The sequence below is a fragment of the Somniosus microcephalus genome, unplaced genomic scaffold (genome assembly GCF_052327205.1).
Source record: "Somniosus microcephalus isolate GS21.2 unplaced genomic scaffold, FLI_Smic_1.0 unresolved_chr4, whole genome shotgun sequence".
In the NCBI taxonomy this organism is placed as follows: domain Eukaryota; kingdom Metazoa; phylum Chordata; class Chondrichthyes; order Squaliformes; family Somniosidae; genus Somniosus; species Somniosus microcephalus.
The window spans coordinates 50068229-50096139 of NW_028225182.1; the positions used below are offsets into that span (position 1 = coordinate 50068229).

Sequence of the window (27911 nt, forward strand, 5' to 3'; positions counted from 1 at the left end):
TGTATCTAACCCGTGCTGTACCTGCCCTGGGAGTGTTTGATGGGACAGTGTAGAGGGAGCTTTACTCTGTATCTAACCCATGCTCCACCTGCCCTGGGAGTGTTTGATGGGACAGTGTAGAGGGAGCTTTACTCTGTATCTAACCCGTGCTGTACCTGCCCTGGGAGTGTTTGATGGGACAGTGTAGAGGGAGCTTTACTCTGTATCTAACCCATGCTCCACCTGCCCTGGGAGTGTTTGATGGGACAGTGTAGAGGGAGCTTTACTCTGTATCTAACCCGTGCTGTACCTGCCCTGGCAGTGTTTGATGGGACAGTGTAGAGGGAGCTTTACTCTGTATCTAACCCATGCTCCACCTGCCCTGGGAGTGTGTGATGGGGACACTGTAGAGTGAGCTTTACTCTGTATCTAACCCGTGCTGTACCTGCCCTGGGAGTGTTTGATCGGACAGTGTAGAGGGAGCTTTACACTGTATCTAACCCATGCTCCACCTGCCCCGGGAGTGTTTGATGGGACAGTGTAGAGGGAGCTTTACTCTGTATCTAACCCATGCTGTACCTGCCCTGGGAGTGTGTGATGGGACAGTGTAGAGGGAGCTTTACTCTGTATCTAACCCATGCTCCAGCTGCCCTGGGAGTGTTTGATGGGACAGTGTGGAGGGAGCTTTACTCTGTATCTAACCTGTGCTGTACCTGCCCTGGGAGTGTTTGATGGGACAGTGTAGAGGGAGCTTTACTCTGTATCTATCCCGTGCTTTACCTGCCCTGGGAGTGTGTGATGGGACAGTGTAGAGGGAGCTTTACTCTGTATGTAACCTGTGCTGTCCCTGCCGTGGGAGTGTGTGATGGGACAGTGTAGAGGGAGCTTTACTTTGTATCTAACCCGTGCTGTACCTGCCCTGGGAGTGTTTGATGGGACCGTGTAGAGGGAGCTTTACTCTGTATCTATCCCGTGCTGTACCTGCCCTGGGAGTGTGTGACGGGACAGTGTAGAGGGAGATTTACTCTGTATCTAACCCGTGCTCCACCTGCCCTGGGAGTGTGTGATGGGACAGTGTAGAGGGAGCTTTACTCTGTATCTATCCCGTGCTCCACCTGCCCTGGGAGTGTTTGATGGGACAGTGTAGAGGGAGCTTTACTCTGTATCTAACCGTGCTCCACCTGCCCTGGGAGTGTGTGATGGGACAGTGCAGAGGGAGCTTTACTCTGTATCTATCCCGTGCTGTACCTGCCCTGGGAGTGTTTGATGGGACAGTGTAGAGGGAGCTTTACTCTGTATCTAACCCGTGCTGTACCTGCCCTGGGAGTGTTTGATGGGACAGTGTAGAGGGAGCTTTACTCTGTATCTAACCCGTGCTGTACCTGCCCTGGGAGTGTGTGATGGGACAGTGTTATGGGAGCTTTACTCTGTATCTCACCCGTGCTGTACCTGCCCTGGGAGTGTGTGATGGGACAGTGTAGAGGGAGCTTTACTCTGTATCTAACCCGTGCTGTACCTGCCCCGGGAGTGTTTGATGGGACAGTGTAGAGGGAGCTTTACTCTGTATCTAACCCGTGCTGTCCCTGCCCTGGGAGTGTTTGATGGGACAGTGTAGAGTGAGCTTTACTCTGTATCTAACCCGTTCTGTACCTGCTCTGCGAGTGTTTGATGTGACAGTGTAGAGGGAGCTTTACTCTGTATCTAACCCATGCTGTACCTGCCCTGGGAGTGTTTGATGGGACAGTGTAGAGGGAGCTTTACTCTGTATCTAACCTGCGCTGTACCTGCCCTGGGAGTGTTTAATGGGACAGTGTAGAGGGAGCTTTACTCTGTATCTAACCCGTGCTGTACCTGCCCTGGGAGTGTGTGATGGGACAGTGTAGAGGGAGCTTTACTCTGTATGTAACCTGTGCTGTACCTGCCGTGGGAGTGTGTGATGGGACCGTGTAGAGGGAGCTTTACTCTGTATCTAACCCGTGCTGTACCTGCCCTGGGAGCGTTTGATGGGACCGTGTAGAGGGAGCTTTACTCTGTATCTATCCCGTGCTGTACCTGCCCTGGGAGTGTGTGATGGGACAGTGTAGAGGGAGCTTTACTCTGTATCTAACCCGTGCTCCACCTGCCCTGGGAGTGTGTGATGGGACAGTGTAGAGGGAGCTTTACTCTGTATCTATCCCGTGCTCCACCTGCCCTGGGAGTGTTTGATGGGACAGTGTAGAGGGAGCTTGACTCTGTATCTAACCCGTGCTCCACCTGCCCTGGGAGTGTGTGATGGGACAATGTAGAGGGAGCTTTACTCTGTATCTATCCCGTGCTGTACCTGCCCTGGGAGTGTTTGATGGGACAGTGCAGAGGGAGATTTACTCTGTATCTAACCCGTGCTGTACCTGCCCTGGGAGTGTTTGATAGGATAATGCAGAGGGAGATTTACTCTGTACCTAACCCGTGCTGTACCTGCCCTGGGAGTGTGTGATGGGACAGTGTAGAGGGAGCTTTACTCTGTATCTAACCCGTGCTTTACCTGCCCTGGGAGTGTTTGATGGGGCAGTGTAGAGGGAGCTTTACTCTGTATCTAACCCGTGCTGTACCTGCCCTGGGAGTGTTTGATGGGACAGCATAGAGGGAGCTTTACTCTGTATCTAACCTGTGCTGTACCTGCCCTGGGAGTGTTTGATGGGACAGTGTAGAGGGAGCTTTACTCTGTATCTATCCCGTGCTGTACCTGCCCTGGGAGTGTTTGATGGGACAGTGTAGAGGGAGCTTTACTCTGTATCTAACCCGTGCTGTACCTGCCCTGGGAGTGTTTGATGGGACGGTGTAGAGGGAGCTTTACTCTGTATCTAACCCGTGCTGTACCTGCCCTGGGAGTGTGTGATGGGACAGTGTTATGGGAGCTTTACTCTGTATCTCACCCGTGCTGTACCTGCCCTGGGAGTGTGTGATGGGACAGTGTAGAGGGAGCTTTACTCTGTATCTAACCCGTGCTGTACCTGCCCCGGGAGTGTTTGATGGGACAGTGTAGAGTGAGCTTTACTCTGTATCTAACCCGTGCTGTCCCTGCCCTGGGAGTGTTTGATGGGACAGTGTAGAGTGAGCTTTACTCTGTATCTAACCCGTTCTGTACCTGCTCTGCGAGTGTTTGATGTGACAGTGTAGAGGGAGCTTTACTCTGTATCTAACCCATGCTGTACCTGCCCTGGGAGTGTTTGATGGGACAGTGTAGAGGGAGCTTTACTCTGTATCTAACCTGCGCTGTACCTGCCCTGGGAGTGTTTGATGGGACAGTGTAGAGGGAGCTTTACTCTGTATCTAACCCGCGCTGTACCTGCCCTGGGAGTATTTGATGGGACAGTGTAGAGGGAGCTTTACTCTGTATCTAACCCGTGCTGTACCTGCCCTGGGAGTGTTTGATGGGACAGTGTAGAGGGAGCTTTACTCTGTATCTAACCCTGTGCTGTACCTGCCCTGGGAGTGTTTGATGGGACAGTGTAGAGGGAGCTTTACTCTGTATCTAACCCGTGCTGTACCTGCCCTGGGAGTGTTTGATGGGACAGTGTAGAGGGAGCTTTACTCTGTATCTAACCCATGCTCCAACTGCCCTGGGAGTGTTTGATGGGACAGTGTAGAGGGAGCTTTACTCTGTATCTAACCCATGCTCCAACTGCCCTGGGAGTGTTTGATGGGACAGTGTAGAGGGAGCTTTACTCTGTATCTAACCCGTGCTGTACCTGCCCTGGGAGTGTTTGATGGGACAGTGTAGAGGGAGCTTTACTCTGTATCTAACCCGTGCTGTACCTGCCCTGGGAGTGTTTGATGGGACAGTGTAGATGGAGCTTTACTCTGTAGCTAACCCAAGCTCCACCTGCCCTGGGAGTGTGTGATGGGACAGTGTAGAGGGAGCTTTGCTCTGTATCTAACCCATGCTGTACCTGCCGTGGGAGTGTTTGATGGGACAGTGTAGAGGGAGATTTACTCTGTATCTAACCCATGCTGTACCTGCCCTGGGAGTGTGTGATGGGACAGTGTAGAGGGAGCTTTACTCTGTATTTAACCCATGCTCCACCTGCCCTGGGAGTGTTTGATGGGACAGTGTGGAGGGAGCTTTACTCTGTATGTAACCTGTGCTGTACCTGCCCTGGGAGTGTTTGATGGGACAGTGTAGAGGTAGCTTTACTCTGTATCTAACCCGTGCTGTACCTGCCCTGGGAGTGTGTGATGGGACAGTGTAGAGGTAGCTTTACTCTGTATCTAACCCGTGCTCCACCTGCCCTGGGAGTGTTTGATGGGACAGTGTAGAGGGAGCTTTACTCTGTATCTAACCCGTGCTCCACCTGCCCTGGGAGTGTTTAATGGGACAGTGTAGAGGGAGCTTTACTCTGTATCTAACCCGTGCTGTACCTGCCCTGGGAGTGTTTGATGGGACAGTGTAGAGGGAGCTTTACTCTGTATCTAACCCGTGCTGTACCTGCCCCGGGAGTGTTTGATGGGACAGTGTAGAGAGAGCTTTACTCTGTATCTAACCCATGCTGTACCTGCCCTGGGAGTGTTTGATGGGACAGTGTAGAGGAGTTTTACTCTGTATCTAACCCGTGCTGTACCTGCCCTGGGAGTGTTTGATGGGACAGTGCAGAGGGAGATTTACTCTGTATCTAACCCGTGCTGTACCTGCCCTGGGAGTGTTTGATAGGATAATGCAGAGGGAGATTTACTCTGTACCTAACCCGTGCTGTACCTGCCCTGGGAGTGTGTGATGGGACAGTGTAGAGGGAGCTTTACTCTGTATCTAACCCGTGCTTTACCTGCCCTGGGAGTGTTTGATGGGGCAGTGTAGAGGGAGCTTTACTCTGTATCTAACCCGTGCTGTACCTGCCCTGGGAGTGTTTGATGGGACAGCATAGAGGGAGCTTTACTCTGTATCTAACCTGTGCTGTACCTGCCCTGGGAGTGTTTGATCGGACAGTGTAGAGGGAGCATTACTCTGTATCTAACTTGTGCTGTACCTGCCCTGGGAGTGTTTGATGGGACAGTATAGAGGGTGCTTTACTCTGTATCTAACCCGTGCTGTACCTGCCCTGGGAGTGTTTGATGGGACAGTGTAGAGGGAGCTTTACTCTGTATCTAACCCGTGCTGTACCTGCCCTGGGAGTGTTTGATGGGACAGTGTAGATGGAGCTTTACTCTGTATCTAACCCATGCTCCACCTGCCCTGGGAGTGTGTGATGGGACAGTGTAGAGGGAGCTTTACTCTGTATCTAACCCATGCTGTACCTGCCGTGGGAGTGTTTGATGGGACAGTGTTGAGGGAGCTTTACTCTGTATCTAACCCATGCTGTACCTGCCCTGGGAGTGTGTGATGGGACAGTGTAGAGGGAGCTTTACTCTGTATCTAACCCGTGCTGTACCTGCCCTGGGAGTGTGTGATGGGACAGTGTAGAGGGAGCTTTACTCTGTATCTAACCCGCGCTGTACCTGCCCTGGGAGTGTTTGATGGGACAGTGCAGAGGGAGCTTTACTCTGTATCTAACCCGCGCTGTACCTGCCCTGGGAGTGTTTGATGGGACAGTGTAGAGGGAGCTTTACTCTGTATCTAACCCGTGCTGTACCTGCCCTGGGAGTGTTTGATGGGACAGTGTAGAGGGAGCTTTACTCTGTATCTAACCCTGTGCTGTACCTGCCCTGGGAGTGTTTGATGGGACAGTGTAGAGGGAGCTTTACTCTGTATCTAACCCGTGCTGTACCTGCCCTGGGAGTGTTTGATGGGACAGTGTAGAGGGAGCTTTACTCTGTATCTAACCCATGCTCCACCTGCCCTGGGAGTGTTTGATGGGACAGTGTAGAGGGAGCTTTACTCTGTATCTAACCCGTGCTGTACCTGCCCTGGGAGTGTTTGATGGGACAGTGTAGAGGGAGCTTTACTCTGTATCTAACCCATGCTCCACCTGCCCTGGGAGTGTTTGATGGGACAGTGTAGAGGGAGCTTTACTCTGTATCTAACCCGTGCTGTACCTGCCCTGGCAGTGTTTGATGGGACAGTGTAGAGGGAGCTTTACTCTGTATCTAACCCATGCTCCACCTGCCCTGGGAGTGTGTGATGGGGACACTGTAGAGTGAGCTTTACTCTGTATCTAACCCGTGCTGTACCTGCCCTGGGAGTGTTTGATCGGACAGTGTAGAGGGAGCTTTACACTGTATCTAACCCATGCTCCACCTGCCCCGGGAGTGTTTGATGGGACAGTGTAGAGGGAGCTTTACTCTGTATCTAACCCATGCTGTACCTGCCCTGGGAGTGTGTGATGGGACAGTGTAGAGGGAGCTTTACTCTGTATCTAACCCATGCTCCAGCTGCCCTGGGAGTGTTTGATGGGACAGTGTGGAGGGAGCTTTACTCTGTATCTAACCTGTGCTGTACCTGCCCTGGGAGTGTTTGATGGGACAGTGTAGAGGGAGCTTTACTCTGTATCTATCCCGTGCTTTACCTGCCCTGGGAGTGTGTGATGGGACAGTGTAGAGGGAGCTTTACTCTGTATGTAACCTGTGCTGTCCCTGCCGTGGGAGTGTGTGATGGGACAGTGTAGAGGGAGCTTTACTCTGTATCTAACCCGTGCTGTACCTGCCCTGGGAGTGTTTGATGGGACCGTGTAGAGGGAGCTTTACTCTGTATCTATCCCGTGCTGTACCTGCCCTGGGAGTGTGTGACGGGACAGTGTAGAGGGAGATTTACTCTGTATCTAACCCGTGCTCCACCTGCCCTGGGAGTGTGTGATGGGACAGTGTAGAGGGAGCTTTACTCTGTATCTATCCCGTGCTCCACCTGCCCTGGGAGTGTTTGATGGGACAGTGTAGAGGGAGCTTTACTCTGTATCTAACCGTGCTCCACCTGCCCTGGGAGTGTGTGATGGGACAGTGCAGAGGGAGCTTTACTCTGTATCTATCCCGTGCTGTACCTGCCCTGGGAGTGTTTGATGGGACAGTGTAGAGGGAGCTTTACTCTGTATCTAACCCGTGCTGTACCTGCCCTGGGAGTGTTTGATGGGACAGTGTAGAGGGAGCTTTACTCTGTATCTAACCCGTGCTGTACCTGCCCTGGGAGTGTGTGATGGGACAGTGTTATGGGAGCTTTACTCTGTATCTCACCCGTGCTGTACCTGCCCTGGGAGTGTGTGATGGGACAGTGTAGAGGGAGCTTTACTCTGTATCTAACCCGTGCTGTACCTGCCCCGGGAGTGTTTGATGGGACAGTGTAGAGGGAGCTTTACTCTGTATCTAACCCGTGCTGTCCCTGCCCTGGGAGTGTTTGATGGGACAGTGTAGAGTGAGCTTTACTCTGTATCTAACCCGTTCTGTACCTGCTCTGCGAGTGTTTGATGTGACAGTGTAGAGGGAGCTTTACTCTGTATCTAACCCATGCTGTACCTGCCCTGGGAGTGTTTGATGGGACAGTGTAGAGGGAGCTTTACTCTGTATCTAACCTGCGCTGTACCTGCCCTGGGAGTGTTTAATGGGACAGTGTAGAGGGAGCTTTACTCTGTATCTAACCCGCGCTGTACCTGCCCTGGGAGTATTTGATGGGACAGTGTAGAGGGAGCTTTACTCTGTATCTAACCCGTGCTGTACCTGCCCTGGGAGTGTTTGATGGGACAGTGTAGAGGGAGCTTTACTCTGTATCTAACCCTGTGCTGTACCTGCCCTGGGAGTGTTTGATGGGACAGTGTAGAGGGAGCTTTACTCTGTATCTAACCCGTGCTGTACCTGCCCTGGGAGTGTTTGATGGGACAGTGTAGAGGGAGCTTTACTCTGTATCTAACCCATGCTCCAACTGCCCTGGGAGTGTTTGATGGGACAGTGTAGAGGGAGCTTTACTCTGTATCTAACCCATGCTCCAACTGCCCTGGGAGTGTTTGATGGGACAGTGTAGAGGGAGCTTTACTCTGTATCTAACCCGTGCTGTACCTGCCCTGGGAGTGTTTGATGGGACAGTGTAGAGGGAGCTTTACTCTGTATCTAACCCGTGCTGTACCTGCCCTGGGAGTGTTTGATGGGACAGTGTAGATGGAGCTTTACTCTGTAGCTAACCCAAGCTCCACCTGCCCTGGGAGTGTGTGATGGGACAGTGTAGAGGGAGCTTTGCTCTGTATCTAACCCATGCTGTACCTGCCGTGGGAGTGTTTGATGGGACAGTGTAGAGGGAGATTTACTCTGTATCTAACCCATGCTGTACCTGCCCTGGGAGTGTGTGATGGGACAGTGTAGAGGGAGCTTTACTCTGTATTTAACCCATGCTCCACCTGCCCTGGGAGTGTTTGATGGGACAGTGTGGAGGGAGCTTTACTCTGTATGTAACCTGTGCTGTACCTGCCCTGGGAGTGTTTGATGGGACAGTGTAGAGGTAGCTTTACTCTGTATCTAACCCGTGCTGTACCTGCCCTGGGAGTGTGTGATGGGACAGTGTAGAGGTAGCTTTACTCTGTATCTAACCCGTGCTCCACCTGCCCTGGGAGTGTTTGATGGGACAGTGTAGAGGGAGCTTTACTCTGTATCTAACCCGTGCTCCACCTGCCCTGGGAGTGTTTAATGGGACAGTGTAGAGGGAGCTTTACTCTGTATCTAACCCGTGCTGTACCTGCCCTGGGAGTGTTTGATGGGACAGTGTAGAGGGAGCTTTACTCTGTATCTAACCCGTGCTGTACCTGCCCCGGGAGTGTTTGATGGGACAGTGTAGAGAGAGCTTTACTCTGTATCTAACCCATGCTGTACCTGCCCTGGGAGTGTTTGATGGGACAGTGTAGAGGAGTTTTACTCTGTATCTAACCCGTGCTGTACCTGCCCTGGGAGTGTTTGATGGGACAGTGCAGAGGGAGATTTACTCTGTATCTAACCCGTGCTGTACCTGCCCTGGGAGTGTTTGATAGGATAATGCAGAGGGAGATTTACTCTGTACCTAACCCGTGCTGTACCTGCCCTGGGAGTGTGTGATGGGACAGTGTAGAGGGAGCTTTACTCTGTATCTAACCCGTGCTTTACCTGCCCTGGGAGTGTTTGATGGGGCAGTGTAGAGGGAGCTTTACTCTGTATCTAACCCGTGCTGTACCTGCCCTGGGAGTGTTTGATGGGACAGCATAGAGGGAGCTTTACTCTGTATCTAACCTGTGCTGTACCTGCCCTGGGAGTGTTTGATCGGACAGTGTAGAGGGAGCATTACTCTGTATCTAACTTGTGCTGTACCTGCCCTGGGAGTGTTTGATGGGACAGTATAGAGGGTGCTTTACTCTGTATCTAACCCGTGCTGTACCTGCCCTGGGAGTGTTTGATGGGACAGTGTAGAGGGAGCTTTACTCTGTATCTAACCCGTGCTGTACCTGCCCTGGGAGTGTTTGATGGGACAGTGTAGATGGAGCTTTACTCTGTATCTAACCCATGCTCCACCTGCCCTGGGAGTGTGTGATGGGACAGTGTAGAGGGAGCTTTACTCTGTATCTAACCCATGCTGTACCTGCCGTGGGAGTGTTTGATGGGACAGTGTTGAGGGAGCTTTACTCTGTATCTAACCCATGCTGTACCTGCCCTGGGAGTGTGTGATGGGACAGTGTAGAGGGAGCTTTACTCTGTATCTAACCCGTGCTGTACCTGCCCTGGGAGTGTGTGATGGGACAGTGTAGAGGGAGCTTTACTCTGTATCTAACCCGCGCTGTACCTGCCCTGGGAGTGTTTGATGGGACAGTGCAGAGGGAGCTTTACTCTGTATCTAACCCGCGCTGTACCTGCCCTGGGAGTGTTTGATGGGACAGTGTAGAGGGAGCTTTACTCTGTATCTAACCCGTGCTGTACCTGCCCTGGGAGTGTTTGATGGGACAGTGTAGAGGGAGCTTTACTCTGTATCTAACCCTGTGCTGTACCTGCCCTGGGAGTGTTTGATGGGACAGTGTAGAGGGAGCTTTACTCTGTATCTAACCCGTGCTGTACCTGCCCTGGGAGTGTTTGATGGGACAGTGTAGAGGGAGCTTTACTCTGTATCTAACCCATGCTCCACCTGCCCTGGGAGTGTTTGATGGGACAGTGTAGAGGGAGCTTTACTCTGTATCTAACCCGTGCTGTACCTGCCCTGGGAGTGTTTGATGGGACAGTGTAGAGGGAGCTTTACTCTGTATCTAACCCATGCTCCACCTGCCCTGGGAGTGTTTGATGGGACAGTGTAGAGGGAGCTTTACTCTGTATCTAACCCGTGCTGTACCTGCCCTGGCAGTGTTTGATGGGACAGTGTAGAGGGAGCTTTACTCTGTATCTAACCCATGCTCCACCTGCCCTGGGAGTGTGTGATGGGGACACTGTAGAGTGAGCTTTACTCTGTATCTAACCCGTGCTGTACCTGCCCTGGGAGTGTTTGATCGGACAGTGTAGAGGGAGCTTTACACTGTATCTAACCCATGCTCCACCTGCCCCGGGAGTGTTTGATGGGACAGTGTAGAGGGAGCTTTACTCTGTATCTAACCCATGCTGTACCTGCCCTGGGAGTGTGTGATGGGACAGTGTAGAGGGAGCTTTACTCTGTATCTAACCCATGCTCCAGCTGCCCTGGGAGTGTTTGATGGGACAGTGTGGAGGGAGCTTTACTCTGTATCTAACCTGTGCTGTACCTGCCCTGGGAGTGTTTGATGGGACAGTGTAGAGGGAGCTTTACTCTGTATCTATCCCGTGCTTTACCTGCCCTGGGAGTGTGTGATGGGACAGTGTAGAGGGAGCTTTACTCTGTATGTAACCTGTGCTGTCCCTGCCGTGGGAGTGTGTGATGGGACAGTGTAGAGGGAGCTTTACTCTGTATCTAACCCGTGCTGTACCTGCCCTGGGAGTGTTTGATGGGACCGTGTAGAGGGAGCTTTACTCTGTATCTATCCCGTGCTGTACCTGCCCTGGGAGTGTGTGACGGGACAGTGTAGAGGGAGATTTACTCTGTATCTAACCCGTGCTCCACCTGCCCTGGGAGTGTGTGATGGGACAGTGTAGAGGGAGCTTTACTCTGTATCTATCCCGTGCTCCACCTGCCCTGGGAGTGTTTGATGGGACAGTGTAGAGGGAGCTTTACTCTGTATCTAACCGTGCTCCACCTGCCCTGGGAGTGTGTGATGGGACAGTGCAGAGGGAGCTTTACTCTGTATCTATCCCGTGCTGTACCTGCCCTGGGAGTGTTTGATGGGACAGTGTAGAGGGAGCTTTACTCTGTATCTAACCCGTGCTGTACCTGCCCTGGGAGTGTTTGATGGGACAGTGTAGAGGGAGCTTTACTCTGTATCTAACCCGTGCTGTACCTGCCCTGGGAGTGTGTGATGGGACAGTGTTATGGGAGCTTTACTCTGTATCTCACCCGTGCTGTACCTGCCCTGGGAGTGTGTGATGGGACAGTGTAGAGGGAGCTTTACTCTGTATCTAACCCGTGCTGTACCTGCCCCGGGAGTGTTTGATGGGACAGTGTAGAGGGAGCTTTACTCTGTATCTAACCCGTGCTGTCCCTGCCCTGGGAGTGTTTGATGGGACAGTGTAGAGTGAGCTTTACTCTGTATCTAACCCGTTCTGTACCTGCTCTGCGAGTGTTTGATGTGACAGTGTAGAGGGAGCTTTACTCTGTATCTAACCCATGCTGTACCTGCCCTGGGAGTGTTTGATGGGACAGTGTAGAGGGAGCTTTACTCTGTATCTAACCTGCGCTGTACCTGCCCTGGGAGTGTTTAATGGGACAGTGTAGAGGGAGCTTTACTCTGTATCTAACCCGCGCTGTACCTGCCCTGGGAGTATTTGATGGGACAGTGTAGAGGGAGCTTTACTCTGTATCTAACCCGTGCTGTACCTGCCCTGGGAGTGTTTGATGGGACAGTGTAGAGGGAGCTTTACTCTGTATCTAACCCTGTGCTGTACCTGCCCTGGGAGTGTTTGATGGGACAGTGTAGAGGGAGCTTTACTCTGTATCTAACCCGTGCTGTACCTGCCCTGGGAGTGTTTGATGGGACAGTGTAGAGGGAGCTTTACTCTGTATCTAACCCATGCTACAACTGCCCTGGGAGTGTTTGATGGGACAGTGTAGAGGGAGCTTTACTCTGTATCTAACCCGTGCTGTACCTGCCCTGGCAGTGTTTGATGGGACAGTGTAGAGGGAGCTTTACTCTGTATCTAACCCATGCTCCACCTGCCCTGGGAGTGTGTGATGGGGACAGTGTAGAGTGAGCTTTACTCTGTATCTAACCCATGCTGTACCTGCCCTGGGAGTGTTTGATGGGACAGTGTAGAGGGAGCTTTACCCTGTATCTAACCCATGCTCCACCTGCCCTGGGAGTGTTTGATGGGACAGTGTAGAAGGAGCTTTACTCTGTATCTAACCTATGCTGTACCTGCCCTGGGAGTGTGTGATGGGACAGTGTAGAGGGAGCTTTACTCTGTATCTAACCCATGCTTCACCTGCCCTGGGAGTGTTTGATGGGACAGTGTGGAGGGAGCTTTACTCTGTATCTAACCTGTGCTGTACCTGCCCTGGGAGTGTTTGATGGGACAGTGTAGAGGGAGCTTTACTCTGTATCTAACCCGTGCTGTACCTGCCCTGGGAGTGTGTGATGGGACAGTGTAGAGGGAGCTTTACTCTGTATGTAACCTGTGCTGTACCTGCCGTGGGAGTGTGTGATGGGACCGTGTAGAGGGAGCTTTACTCTGTATCTAACCCGTGCTGTACCTGCCCTGGGAGCGTTTGATGGGACCGTGTAGAGGGAGCTTTACTCTGTATCTATCCCGTGCTGTACCTGCCCTGGGAGTGTGTGATGGGACAGTGTAGAGGGAGCTTTACTCTGTATCTAACCCGTGCTCCACCTGCCCTGGGAGTGTGTGATGGGACAGTGTAGAGGGAGCTTTACTCTGTATCTATCCCGTGCTCCACCTGCCCTGGGAGTGTTTGATGGGACAGTGTAGAGGGAGCTTGACTCTGTATCTAACCCGTGCTCCACCTGCCCTGGGAGTGTGTGATGGGACAATGTAGAGGGAGCTTTACTCTGTATCTATCCCGTGCTGTACCTGCCCTGGGAGTGTTTGATGGGACAGTGCAGAGGGAGATTTACTCTGTATCTAACCCGTGCTGTACCTGCCCTGGGAGTGTTTGATAGGATAATGCAGAGGGAGATTTACTCTGTACCTAACCCGTGCTGTACCTGCCCTGGGAGTGTGTGATGGGACAGTGTAGAGGGAGCTTTACTCTGTATCTAACCCGTGCTTTACCTGCCCTGGGAGTGTTTGATGGGGCAGTGTAGAGGGAGCTTTACTCTGTATCTAACCCGTGCTGTACCTGCCCTGGGAGTGTTTGATGGGACAGCATAGAGGGAGCTTTACTCTGTATCTAACCTGTGCTGTACCTGCCCTGGGAGTGTTTGATCGGACAGTGTAGAGGGAGCATTACTCTGTATCTAACTTGTGCTGTACCTGCCCTGGGAGTGTTTGATGGGACAGTATAGAGGGTGCTTTACTCTGTATCTAACCCGTGCTGTACCTGCCCTGGGAGTGTTTGATGGGACAGTGTAGAGGGAGCTTTACTCTGTATCTAACCCGTGCTGTACCTGCCCTGGGAGTGTTTGATGGGACAGTGTAGATGGAGCTTTACTCTGTATCTAACCCATGCTCCACCTGCCCTGGGAGTGTGTGATGGGACAGTGTAGAGGGAGCTTTACTCTGTATCTAACCCATGCTGTACCTGCCGTGGGAGTGTTTGATGGGACAGTGTTGAGGGAGCTTTACTCTGTATCTAACCCGTGCTGTACCTGCCCTGGGAGTGTGTGATGGGACAGTGTAGAGGGAGCTTTACTCTGTATCTAACCCGTGCTGTACCTGCCCTGGGAGTGTGTGATGGGACAGTGTAGAGGGAGCTTTACTCTGTATCTAACCCGCGCTGTACCTGCCCTGGGAGTGTTTGATGGGACAGTGCAGAGGGAGCTTTACTCTGTATCTAACCCGCGCTGTACCTGCCCTGGGAGTGTTTGATGGGACAGTGTAGAGGGAGCTTTACTCTGTATCTAACCCGTGCTGTACCTGCCCTGGGAGTGTTTGATGGGACAGTGTAGAGGGAGCTTTACTCTGTATCTAACCCTGTGCTGTACCTGCCCTGGGAGTGTTTGATGGGACAGTGTAGAGGGAGCTTTACTCTGTATCTAACCCGTGCTGTACCTGCCCTGGGAGTGTTTGATGGGACAGTGTAGAGGGAGCTTTACTCTGTATCTAACCCATGCTCCACCTGCCCTGGGAGTGTTTGATGGGACAGTGTAGAGGGAGCTTTACTCTGTATCTAACCCGTGCTGTACCTGCCCTGGCAGTGTTTGATGGGACAGTGTAGAGGGAGCTTTACTCTGTATCTAACCCATGCTCCACCTGCCCTGGGAGTGTGTGATGGGGACACTGTAGAGTGAGCTTTACTCTGTATCTAACCCGTGCTGTACCTGCCCTGGGAGTGTTTGATCGGACAGTGTAGAGGGAGCTTTACCCTGTATCTAACCCATGCTCCACCTGCCCCGGGAGTGTTTGATGGGACAGTGTAGAGGGAGCTATACTCTGTATCTAACCCATGCTGTACCTGCCCTGGGAGTGTGTGATGGGACAGTGTAGAGGGAGCTTTACTCTGTATCTAACCCATGCTCCAGCTGCCCTGGGAGTGTTTGATGGGACAGTGTGGAGGGAGCTTTACTCTGTATCTAACCTGTGCTGTACCTGCCCTGGGAGTGTTTGATGGGACAGTGTAGAGGGAGCTTTACTCTGTATCTATCCCGTGCTTTACCTGCCCTGGGAGTGTGTGATGGGACAGTGTAGAGGGAGCTTTACTCTGTATGTAACCTGTGCTGTCCCTGCCGTGGGAGTGTGTGATGGGACAGTGTAGAGGGAGCTTTACTCTGTATCTAACCCGTGCTGTACCTGCCCTGGGAGTGTTTGATGGGACCGTGTAGATGGAGCTTTACTCTGTATCTATCCCGTGCTGTACCTGCCCTGGGAGTGTGTGACGGGACAGTGTAGAGGGAGATTTACTCTGTATCTAACCCGTGCTCCACCTGCCCTGGGAGTGTGTGATGGGACAGTGTAGAGGGAGCTTTACTCTGTATCTATCCCGTGCTCCACCTGCCCTGGGAGTGTTTGATGGGACAGTGTAGAGGGAGCTTTACTCTGTATCTAACCGTGCTCCACCTGCCCTGGGAGTGTGTGATGGGACAGTGCAGAGGGAGCTTTACTCTGTATCTATCCCGTGCTGTACCTGCCCTGGGAGTGTTTGATGGGACAGTGTAGAGGGAGCTTTACTCTGTATCTAACCCGTGCTGTACCTGCCCTGGGAGTGTTTGATGGGACGGTGTAGAGGGAGCTTTACTCTGTATCTAACCCGTGCTGTACCTGCCCTGGGAGTGTGTGATGGGACAGTGTTATGGGAGCTTTACTCTGTATCTCACCCGTGCTGTACCTGCCCTGGGAGTGTGTGATGGGACAGTGTAGAGGGAGCTTTACTCTGTATCTAACCCGTGCTGTACCTGCCCCGGGAGTGTTTGATGGGACAGTGTAGAGGGAGCTTTACTCTGTATCTAACCCGTGCTGTCCCTGCCCTGGGAGTGTTTGATGGGACAGTGTAGAGTGAGCTTTACTCTGTATCTAACCCGTTCTGTACCTGCTCTGCGAGTGTTTGATGTGACAGTGTAGAGGGAGCTTTACTCTGTATCTAACCCATGCTGTACCTGCCCTGGGAGTGTTTGATGGGACAGTGTAGAGGGAGCTTTACTCTGTATCTAACCTGCGCTGTACCTGCCCTGGGAGTGTTTGATGGGACAGTGTAGAGGGAGCTTTACTCTGTATCTAACCCGCGCTGTACCTGCCCTGGGAGTATTTGATGGGACAGTGTAGAGGGAGCTTTACTCTGTATCTAACCCGTGCTGTACCTGCCCTGGGAGTGTTTGATGGGACAGTGTAGAGGGAGCTTTACTCTGTATCTAACCCTGTGCTGTACCTGCCCTGGGAGTGTTTGATGGGACAGTGTAGAGGGAGCTTTACTCTGTATCTAACCCGTGCTGTACCTGCCCTGGGAGTGTTTGATGGGACAGTGTAGAGGGAGCTTTACTCTGTATCTAACCCATGCTCCAACTGCCCTGGGAGTGTTTGATGGGACAGTGTAGAGGGAGCTTTACTCTGTATCTAACCCATGCTCCAACTGCCCTGGGAGTGTTTGATGGGACAGTGTAGAGGGAGCTTTACTCTGTATCTAACCCGTGCTGTACCTGCCCTGGGAGCGTTTGATGGGACCGTGTAGAGGGAGCTTTACTCTGTATCTATCCCGTGCTGTACCTGCCCTGGGAGTGTGTGATGGGACAGTGTAGAGGGAGCTTTACTCTGTATCTAACCCGTGCTCCACCTGCCCTGGGAGTGTGTGATGGGACAGTGTAGAGGGAGCTTTACTCTGTATCTATCCCGTGCTCCACCTGCCCTGGGAGTGTTTGATGGGACAGTGTAGAGGGAGCTTGACTCTGTATCTAACCCGTGCTCCACCTGCCCTGGGAGTGTGTGATGGGACAATGTAGAGGGATCTTTACTCTGTATCTAACCCGTGCTGTACCTGCCCTGGGAGTGTTTGATGCGACAGTGTAGAGGGAGCTTTACTCTGTATCTAACCCGTGCTGTACCTGCCCTGGGAGTGTTTGATGGGACAGTGTAGAGGGAGCTTTACTCTGTATCTAACCCGTGCTGTACCAGCCCTGGGAATGTTTGATGGGACAGTGTAGAGGGAGCTTTACTCTGTATCTAACCCGTGCTGTACCTGCCCTGGGAGTGTTTGATGGGACAGTGTAGAGGGAGCTTTACTCTGTATCTAACCCGTGCTGTACCTGCCCTGGGAGTGTTTGATGGGACAGTGTAGAGGGAGATTTACTCTGTATCTAACCCGTGCTGTACCTGCCCTGGGAGTGTTTGATGGGACAGTGTAGAGGGAGCTTTACTCTGTATCTCACCCGTGCTGTACCTGCCCTGGGAGTGTTTGATGGGACAGTGTAGAGGGAGCTTTACTCTGTATCTAATCCGTGCTGTACCTGCCCTGGGAGTGTTTGATGGGACAGTGCAGAGGGAGCTTTACTCTGTATGTAACCCAGGCTGTACCTGCCCTGGGAGTGTTTGATGGGGAGCTGTCTGTTTTTTCCATTTCCCAGCACTATCGCTGTTCCCCTTGAGTACAACAAATTCATGCTGATCGAAAAAGAAACGAAAAATTAATTCTGTGATAAAACATTTGCAGCCTATCTCAGTCTTTGAAACCTCACTGTGTTTACTAGTACGTTGTTTAAATTTAAGGGAATTTAACTCAGGCGTAAATCTCAATGACATTCAGAAGTGAGTTCCAATCCAAACCTCCCTCAGCCAGACTCACCTTTAGTGGAGAGTGGAGCGAAGCTCAAAGGCTGACTGTAGTCTGGGAGCTGTCACTGTGAGATAATAAACCTCCTGCCCACCACCGTATCACAGACCTTCTGCTTTTTGTTATTTTCCTGACCTCTCATGGGAAATAAAAGATCCAGCAGCCACTATTTGAAGAAGAGCAGGGGTTATCCCCGGTGTCCTGGGACCAATATTTATCCCTCACCCATCATCACTAAAACAGATGATCCGGTCATTATCACATTGCTGTTTGTGGGAGCTTGCTGTGCGCAAATTGGCTGCCGCGTTTCCTACATTACAACAGTCTCTACACTTAAAAAAAAAGTACTTATTGTCTGTAAAGCGCTTTGGGACATCCGGTGGTCGTGAAAGGCGCGAATTCTTTCTTTCTGACGAGAGGCCATCGACCTGAAACGTTAACTCTGTTTCTCTTTCCACAGATGCCGTCTGACCCGCAGATTTCCAGCATCCGCAGTATTTTTCTGTACTTTCGTAATAAACTTCCTGTTTTTCTTAAAATTACCCCAACAGATCAAGAAGGTTCCGAGATAAGGCGCATGCAGAGGTTGAATAAAGGGCCGAGTTTTACACACACATGGACCGTGCGCCTCAGAATCAAGCGGCAACATAAAAGTGCGACGTACGATCAGGTTACGATGCCGTCCCGTTGTCTAAATCCCAATTTACTGCCGTTAAATCACGTAGGAACATTAGGCTTGTTTGAAACTGGACTCAATTCGCAGGTCAGTTGCGGGACTCTAGTAAGAAGTTATTACATTGATGTGAAGAACACCCGCCCCTGGATCTGCTACTGCCTGGTAATAGGCTTCGGATTGTCGTATCTTGAACTGACCGTAAGCCTCAAACTCCGCAATAAATGAAGTGATACACTAGGTGTACTGGCCGTGTTTATTTGTTGTATATATAGACCGTGGGGTGGCTAGTCTGAGGGGGTGGGCCGTGGGGGAACTAGAGTTAAGATAAGAATTAGGAGCAGCAGTCGGCCATTCGGCCCCTCGAGCCTGCACCGCCATTCAGTAAGATCATGGCTGACCTTCGACCTCATCTCCACTTTCCCGCCCGATCGCCATATCCCTCGATTCCCCTAGAGTCCAAAAATCTATCGATCTCAGTCTTGAATATACTCAACGACTGAGCCTCCACAGCCCTCTGGGGCAGAGAATTCCAAAGATTCACCACCCGCTGAGTGAAGAAATTTCTCCTCATCTCAGTCCTAAATGGCCGACACCTTATCCCGAGACTATGAGTTGTGGCTCATACTATCCTAGGGGGAAATTGGGATGTATAAAGAAGAGAGAACTTGCATTTCTCCAGCGCCTTTCACGACCTCCGGACGTCCCAAAGCGCTTTACAGCCAATGAAGTACTTTTGAAGTGTAGTCACTGTTGTAATGTAGGAAACGCGGCAGCCAATTTGGGTAGGAATGGAGCGAAACTACAGGTGTTTTTTCACCTCTGGACTCGACTATTCCAGTACTGTCCTGGCCATCCTTCCACCCTCCGTAAACCTGAGCTCATCCAAAACTCAGCTGCCCTGTGTCCTAACTCGCACCGACCGAGTCCCGTTCACCCATCACCCCCTGTGCTCACTGCCCCGTGTCCTAACTCACACCCAGTCCCGTTCACCCATCACCCCCTGTGCTCACTGCCCCGTGTCCTAACTCACACCGAGACCCGTTCACCCATCACCCCCTGTGCTCACTGCCCCGTGTCCTAACTCACACCCAGTCCCGTTCACCCATCACCCCCTGTGCTCACTGCCCCGTGTCCTAACTCACACCCAGTCCTGTTCACCCATCACCCCCTGTGCTCACTGCCCCGTGTCCTAACTCGCACCCAGTCCCGTTCACCCATCACCCCCTGTGCTCACTGCCCCGTGTCCTGACTCACACCCAGTCCCGTTCACCCATCACCCCCCGTGCTCACTGCCCCGTGTCCTAACTCACACCCAGTCCCGTTCACCCATCACCCCCTGTGCACACTGCCCCGTGTCCTAACTCACACCCAGTCCCGTTCACCCATCGCCCCCTGTGCTCACTGTCCCGTGTCCTAACTCGCACCGAGTCCCGTTCACCCATCACCTCCTGTGCTCACTGCCCCGTGTCCTAACTCACACCGAGTCCCGTTCACCCATCACCCCCTGTGCTCACTGCCCCGTGTCCTAACTCACACCCAGTCCCGTTCACCCATCACCCCCTGTGCTCACTGCCCCCGTGTCCTAACTCGCACCCAGTCCCGTTCACCCATCACCCCCTGTGCTCACTGCCCCGTGTCCTAACTCGCACCCAGTCCCGTTCACCCATCACCCCCTGTGCTCACTGCCCCGTGTCCTAACTCACACCGAGTCCCGTTCACCCATCACCCCCTGTGCTCACTGCCCCGTGTCCTAACTCACACCAAGCCCCGTTCACCCATCACCCACTGTGCTCACTGCCCCGTGTCCTAACTCGCACCAAGCCCCGTTCACCCATCACCCCCTGTGCTCACTGCCCCGTGTCCTAACTCACACCCAGTCCCGTTCACCCATCACCCCCTGTGCTCACTGCCCCGTGTCCTAACTCACACCCAGTCCCGTTCACCCATCACCCCCTGTGCTCACTGCCCCGTGTCCTAACTCACACCCAGTCCCGTTCACCCATCACCCCCTGTGCTCACTGCCCCGTGTCCTAACTCGCACCGAGTCCCGTTCACCCATCACCCCCGGTGCTCACTGCCCCGTGTCCTAACTCACACCCAGTCCCGTTCACCCATCACCCCCTGTGCTCACTGCCCCGTGTCCTAACTCACACCCAGTCCCGTTCACCCATCACCCCCTGTGCTCACTGCCCCGTGTCCTAACTCACACCCAGTCCCGTTCACCCATCACCCCCTGTGCTCACTGCCCCGTGTCCTAACTCACACCCAGTCCCGTTCACCCATCACCCCCTGTGCTCACTGCCCCGTGTCCTAACTCACACCCAGTCCTGTTCACCCATCACCCCCTGTGCTCACTGCCCCGTGTCCTAACTCGCACCCAGTCCCGTTCACCCATCACCCCCTGTGCTCACTGCCCCGTGTCCTAACTCACACCCAGTCCCGTTCACCCATCACCCCCTGTGCTCACTGCCCCGTGTCCTAACTCACACCCAGTCCCGTTCACCCATCACCCCCTGTGCTCACTGCCCCGTGTCCTAACTCACACCGAGTCCCGTTCACCCATCACCCCCTGTGCTCACTGCCCCGTGTCCTAACTCGCACCCAGTCCCATTCACCCATCACCCCGTGCTCACTGCCCCGTGTCCTAACTCACACCCAGTCCCGTTCGCCCATCACCCCCTGTGCTCACTGCCCCGTGTCCTAACTCACACCCAGTCCCGTTCACCCAGCACCCCCTGTGCTCACTGCCCCGTGTCCTAACTCGCACCAAGTCCCGTTCACCCATCACCCCGTGCTCACTGCCCCGTGTCCTAACTCACACCGAGTCCCGTTCACCCATCACCCCCTGTGCTCACTGCCCCGTGTCCTAACTCACACCCAGTCCCGTTCACCCATCACCCCCTGTGCTCACTGCCCCGTGTCCTAACTCACACCCAGTCCCGTTCACCCATCACCCCCTGTGCTCACTGCCCCGTGTCCTAACTCACACCGAGTCCCGTTCGCCCATCACCCCCTGCGCTCACTGCCCCGTGTCCTAACTCGCACCCAGTCCCGTTCACCCATCACCCCGTGCTCACTGCCCCGTGTCCTAACTCACACCCAGTCCCGTTCACCCATCACCCCCTGTGCTCACTGCCCTGTGTCCTAACTCACACCCAGTCCCATTCACCCATCACCCCCTGTGCTCGCTGCCCCGTGTCCTAACTCACACCCAGTCCCGTTCACCCATCACCCCGTGCTCACTGACCCGTGTCCTAACTCGCACCCAGTCCCGTTCACCCATCACCCACTGTGCTCACTGCCCCGTGTCCTAACTCACACCCAGTCCCGTTCACCCATCACCCCCTGTGCTCACTGACCCGTGTCCTAACTCGCACCCAGTCCCGTTCACCCATCACCCCCTGTGCTCACTGCCCCGTGTCCTAACTCACACCCAGTCCCGTTCACCCATCACCCCTGTGCTCACTGCCCCGTGTCCTAACTCACACCCAGTCCCGTTCACCCATCACCCCCTGTGCTCACTGCCCCGTGTCCTAACTCACACCCAGTCCCGTTCACCCATCACCCCCCGTGCTCACTGCCCCGTGTCCTAACTCACACCCAGTCCCGTTCACCCATCACCCCCTGTGCTCACTGCCCCGTGTCCTAACTCACACCCAGTCCCATTCACCCATCACCCCCTGTGCTCACTGCCCCGTGTCCTAACTCACACCGAGACCCGTTCACCCATCACCCCCTGTGCTCACTGCCCCGTGTCCTAACTCACACCGAGACCCGTTCACCCATCACCCCCCGTGCTCACTGCCCCGTGTCCTAACTCACACCCAGTCCCGTTCACCCATCACCCCCCGTGCTCACTGCCCCGTGTCCTAACTCACACCCAGTCCCGTTCACCCATCACCCCCTGTGCTCACTGCCCCGTGTCCTAACTCACACCGAGTCCCGTTCACCCATCATCCCCTGTGCTCACTGCCCCGTGTCCTAACTCACACCCAGTCCCGTTCACCCATCACCCCCCGTGCTCACTGCCCCGTGTCCTAACTCGCACTGAGTCCCGTTCACCCATCACCCCCTGTGCTCACTGCCCCGTGTCCTAACTCGCACCCAGTCCCGTTCACCCATCACCCCCTGTGCTCACTGCCCCGTGTCCTAACTCACACCCAGTCCCGTTCACCCATCACCCCCTGTGCTCACTGCCCCGTGTCCTAACTCTCACCGAGTCCCGTTCACCCATCACCCCCTGTGCTCACTGCCCCGTGTCCTAACTCACACCCAGTCCTGTTCACCCATCACCCCCTGTGCTCACTGCCCCGTGTCCTAACTCACACCCAGTCCTGTTCACCCATCACCCCGTGCTCACTGCCCCGTGTCCTAACTCGCACCCAGTCCCGTTCACCCATCACCCCCTGTGCTCACTGCCCCGTGTCCTGACTCACACCCAGTCCCGTTCACCCATCACCCCCCGTGCTCACTGCCCCGTGTCCTAACTCACACCCAGTCCCGTTCACCCATCACCCCCTGTGCACACTGCCCCGTGTCCTAACTCACACCCAGTCCCGTTCACCCATCGCCCCCTGTGCTCACTGCCCCGTGTCCTAACTCGCACCGAGTCCCGTTCACCCATCACCTCCTGTGCTCACTGCCCCGTGTCCTAACTCACACCGAGTCCCGTTCACCCATCACCCCCTGTGCTCACTGCCCCGTGTCCTAACTCACACCCAGTCCCGTTCACCCATCACCCCCTGTGCTCACTGCCCCGTGTCCTAACTCGCACCCAGTCCCGTTCACCCATCACCCCCTGTGCTCACTGCCCCGTGTCCTAACTCGCACCCAGTCCCGTTCACCCATCACCCCCTGTGCTCACTGCCCCGTGTCCTAACTCACACCGAGTCCCGTTCACCCATCACCCCCTGTGCTCACTGCCCCGTGTCCTAACTCACACCAAGCCCCGTTCACCCATCACCCACTGTGCTCACTGCCCCGTGTCCTAACTCGCACCAAGCCCCGTTCACCCATCACCCCCTGTGCTCACTGCCCCGTGTCCTAACTCACACCCAGTCCCGTTCACCCATCACCCCCTGTGCTCACTGCCCCGTGTCCTAACTCACACCCAGTCCCGTTCACCCATCACCCCCTGTGCTCACTGCCCCGTGTCCTAACTCACACCCAGTCCCGTTCACCCATCACCCCCTGTGCTCACTGCCCCGTGTCCTAACTCGCACCGAGTCCCGTTCACCCATCACCCCCGGTGCTCACTGCCCCGTGTCCTAACTCACACCCAGTCCCGTTCACCCATCACCCCCTGTGCTCACTGCCCCGTGTCCTAACTCACACCCAGTCCCGTTCACCCATCACCCCCTGTGCTCACTGCCCCGTGTCCTAACTCACACCCAGTCCCGTTCACCCATCACCCCCTGTGCTCACTGCCCCGTGTCCTAACTCACACCCAGTCCCGTTCACCCATCACCCCCTGTGCTCACTGCCCCGTGTCCTAACTCACACCCAGTCCTGTTCACCCATCACCCCCTGTGCTCACTGCCCCGTGTCCTAACTCGCACCCAGTCCCGTTCACCCATCACCCCCTGTGCTCACTGCCCCGTGTCCTAACTCACACCCAGTCCCGTTCACCCATCACCCCCTGTGCTCACTGCCCCGTGTCCTAACTCACACCCAGTCCCGTTCACCCATCACCCCCTGTGCTCACTGCCCCGTGTCCTAACTCACACCGAGTCCCGTTCACCCATCACCCCCTGTGCTCACTGCCCCGTGTCCTAACTCGCACCCAGTCCCATTCACCCATCACCCCGTGCTCACTGCCCCGTGTCCTAACTCACACCCAGTCCCGTTCGCCCATCACCCCCTGTGCTCACTGCCCCGTGTCCTAACTCGCACCAAGTCCCGTTCACCCATCACCCCGTGCTCACTGCCCCGTGTCCTAACTCACACCGAGTCCCGTTCACCCATCACCCCCTTTGCTCACTGCCCCGTGTCCTAACTCACACCCAGTCCCGTTCACCCATCACCCCCTGTGCTCACTGCCCCGTGTCCTAACTCGCCCCAAGTCCAGTTCACCCATCACCCTGTGCTCACTGCCCCGTGTCCTAACTCACACCCAGTCCCGTTCACCCATCACCCCCTGTGCTCACTGCCCCGTGTCCTAACTCACACCGAGTCCCGTTCGCCCATCACCCCCTGCGCTCACTGCCCCGTGTCCTAACTCGCACCCAGTCCCGTTCACCCATCACCCCCTGTGCTCACTGCCCCGTGTCCTAACTCACACCCAGTCCCGTTCACCCATCACCCCCTGTGCTCACTGCCCTGTGTCCTAACTCACACCCAGTCCCATTCACCCATCACCCCCTGTGCTCGCTGCCCCGTGTCCTAACTCACACCCAGTCCCGTTCACCCATCACCCCGTGCTCACTGACCCGTGTCCTAACTCGCACCCAGTCCCGTTCACCCATCACCCACTGTGCTCACTGCCCCGTGTCCTAACTCACACCCAGTCCCGTTCACCCATCACCCCCTGTGCTCACTGACCCGTGTCCTAACTCGCACCCAGTCCCGTTCACCCATCACCCCCTGTGCTCACTGCCCCGTGTCCTAACTCACACCCAGTCCCGTTCACCCATCACCCCTGTGCTCACTGCCCCGTGTCCTAACTCACACCCAGTCCCGTTCACCCATCACCCCCTGTGCTCACTGCCCCGTGTCCTAACTCACACCCAGTCCCGTTCACCCATCACCCCCTGTGCTCACTGCCCCGTGTCCTAACTCACACCCAGTCCCGTTCACCCATCACCCCCTGTGCTCACTGCCCCGTGTCCTAACTCACACCCAGTCCCGTTCACCCATCACCCCCTGTGCTCACTGCCCCGTGTCCTAACTCACACCCAGTCCCGTTCACCCATCACCCCCTGTGCTCACTGCCCCGTGTCCTAACTCGCCCCGAGTCCCGTTCACCCATCACCCCCTGTGCTCACTGCCCCGTGTCCTAACTCGCACTGAGTCCTGTTCACCCATCACCCCCTGGTGCTCACTGCCCCGTGTCCTAACTCACACCCAGTCCCGTTCACCCATCACCCCCTGTGCTCACTGCCCCGTGTCCTAACTCACACCCAGTCCCGTTCACCCATCACCCCCTGTGCTCACTGCCCCGTGTCCTAACTCGCACCCAGTCCCGTTCACCCATCACCCCCTGTGCTCACTGCCCCGTGTCCTCACTCACACCCAGTCCCGTTCACCCATCACCCCCTGTGCTCACTGCCCCGTGTCCTAACTCACACCCAGTCCCGTTCACCCATCACCCCCTGTGCTCACTGCCCCGTGTCCTAACTCACACCCAGTCCCGTTCACCCATCACCCCTTGTGCTCGCTGACCCACATTGGCTCCCGGTCCGGCAACACCTCGATTTCAAAATTCTCATCCTTGTTTACAAATTCCTCCATGGCCCTCGCCCCACCCTATCTCTGTAATCTCCTCCAGCCCCACAACCCTCCGAAATCTCTGCGCTCCTCCAATTCTGGCCTCTTGAGCATCCCCCGATTTTAATCGCTCCACCATTGGCGGCCGTGCCTTCAGCTGCCTGGGCCCCGAGCTCTGGAATTCCCTCCCTAAACCTCTCCGCCTCTCTCCCTTTCTTTAAGATGCTCCTTAAAACCGACCTCTTTGACCGAGCTTTTGGTCACCTGCCCTAATATCTCCTGATGTGGCTCGGTGTCAAATTTTGTTTGATAACGCTCCTGTGAAGCGCCTTGGTTTTTTCTATGTTAAAGGCGCTGTATAAATCCAAGTTGTTTTGTTAACTTTTTCCTAAAGGGAAGTTTGGATTCTGCAGAACGGCCCCACCCATCACCACAAGAGGGCTCTGTTGCACAGAACGTGTGAAAAAGTCAGCTCGATCCATGACTGCTCCGAGGGCCCCTGGCAGCACCGCAGTCCCCATTCTAGGTCTATTTAGGCGCTCAGCGCCGGCGCTACCAACCCAATTTCTAGGTCAATGTGTTTTAATCATGTTGGTTGAGGGATAAATATTGGCCCCAGGACACCGGGGAGAACTCCACCCTGCTCTTCTTCAAAGTAGTGGCTGTGGGATCTTTTACATCTACCCGAAAGCAGACGGGGGCCTAGGTTTAACGTCTCATTCGAAAGACGGCACCTCTGACAGTGCGGCGCTCCCTCAGCACTGCCCCTCCGACAGTGCAGCATCCCAGTGGAGGGGGGCAGTACTGAGGGAGCGCCGCACTGTCGGAGGGGCAGTACTGAGGGAGCGCCGCACTGTCGGAGCGGCAGTACTGAGGGTGCGCCGCACTGTCGGAGGGGCAGTACTGAGGGTGCGCCACACTGTCGGAGGGTCAGTACTGAGGGAGCGCCGCACTGTCGGAGGGGCAGTACTGAGGGAGCGCCGCACTGTCGGAGGGGCAGTACTGAGGGAGCGCCGCACTGTCGGAGGGGCAGTACTGAGGGAGTGCCGCACTGTCGGAGGGGCAGTACTGAGGGAGCGCCACACTGTCGGAGGGGCAGTACTGAGGGAGCACCGCACTGTCGGAGGGGCAGTACTGAGGGAGCGCCGCACTGTCGGAGGGGCAGTACTGAGGGAGCGCCGCACTGTCGGAGGGGCAGTACTGAGGGAGCGCCGCACTGTCGGAGGGGCAGTACTGAGGGAGCGCCGCACTGTCGGAGGGGCAGTACTGAGGGAGCGCCGCACTGTCGGACGGGCAGTACCGAGGGAGCGCCGCACTGTCGGAGGGGCAGTACTGAGGGAGCGCCGCACTGTCGGAGGGGCAGTACTGAGGGAGTGCCGCACTGTCGGAGGGGCAGTACTGTGGGAGCGCCGCACTGTTGGAGGGGCAGTACTGAGGGAGCGCCGCACTGTCGGAGGGTCAGTATTGAGGGAGCGCCGCACTGTCGGAGGGGCAGTACTGAGGGAGCGCCGCACTGTCGGAGGGGCAGTACTGAGGGAGCGCCGCACTGTCGGAGGGGCAGTACTGTGGGAGCGCCGCACTGTTGGAGGGGCAGTACTGAGGGAGAGCCGCACTGTCGGACGGGCAGTACTGAGGGAGCACCGCACTGTCGGACGGGCAGTACTGAGGGAGCGCCGCACTGTCGGACGGGCAGTACTGAGGGAGCGCCGCACTGTCGGAGGGGCAGTACTGAGGGAGCGCCGCACTGTCGGACGGGCAGTACTGAGGGAGTGCCGCACTGTCAGAGGGGCAGTGCTGAGGGAGTGCCGCACTGTCGGAGGGGCAGTACTGAGGGAGCGCCGCACTGTCGGAGGGGCAGCACTGAGGGAGCGCCGCACTGTCGGAGGGGCAGTACTGAGGGAGCGCCGCACTGTCGGAGGGACAGTACTGAGGGAGCGCCGCACTGTCGGAGGGACAGTACTGAGGGAGCGCCGCACTGTCGGAGGGGCCATACAAAAAAATCTCATCTCCCCTCTGGTTCTTTTGCCGATTATCTTCAATCTGTATCCTCTGGTTACTGACCCTCCTGCCACTGGAAACAGTTTCCCCTTATTTACCCTTCATGATTTGGAACACCTCGATTAAATCTCCTCTTAACCTTCACTGCTCTAAGGAGAACAACCCCAGCTTCTCCACTCTCTCCACATCACTGAAGCCCCTCATCCCTGGTGCCAGTCCAGTAAATCTCCTCTGCACCCTCTCCAAGGCCTTGACATCCTTCCTAAAGCGTGGTGCCCAGAATTGGACACGAAAGGTTTAGCATAACTACCTGGCTTTTATACTCTCGCCTCTATTTAAAAAGCCAAGGGTCCCGGGTGCTTTTTTAACATGCCCTGCCACCTTCAAAGATTTGTGAAGGTGAAGCCCACAAGCTCTCTCTGCCCTCTTTAAAATTGCAGTATG

The 27911-nt window shown here is 55.1% G+C and overlaps 1 protein-coding gene and 1 long non-coding RNA gene across 5 annotated transcripts in view; one reads left to right on the forward strand and one right to left on the reverse strand.

Annotated features, from left to right (window-relative positions):
• Nucleotides 1–18279, forward strand: part of LOC147091066 (sperm-egg fusion protein TMEM95-like) — a 49371-nt gene extending 31092 nt beyond the window's left edge. For 3 of the 4 annotated variants that reach the window (XM_085977531.1, XM_085977529.1, XM_085977528.1), the window contains one exon: nt 17920–18279. In XM_085977531.1, coding sequence (XP_085833657.1) covers nt 17920–18269 — 350 coding nt within the window. In that variant the 3' untranslated portion in view covers nt 18270–18279. The remainder of the gene's footprint in view (nt 1–17919) is intronic. The other variant, XM_085977530.1, reaches the window with a different exon arrangement.
• The window catches only part of LOC147091067 (uncharacterized), a 50700-nt gene that overhangs the window by 21342 nt on the left and 1447 nt on the right, over nt 1–27911 (reverse strand). The window lies entirely within an intron of this gene.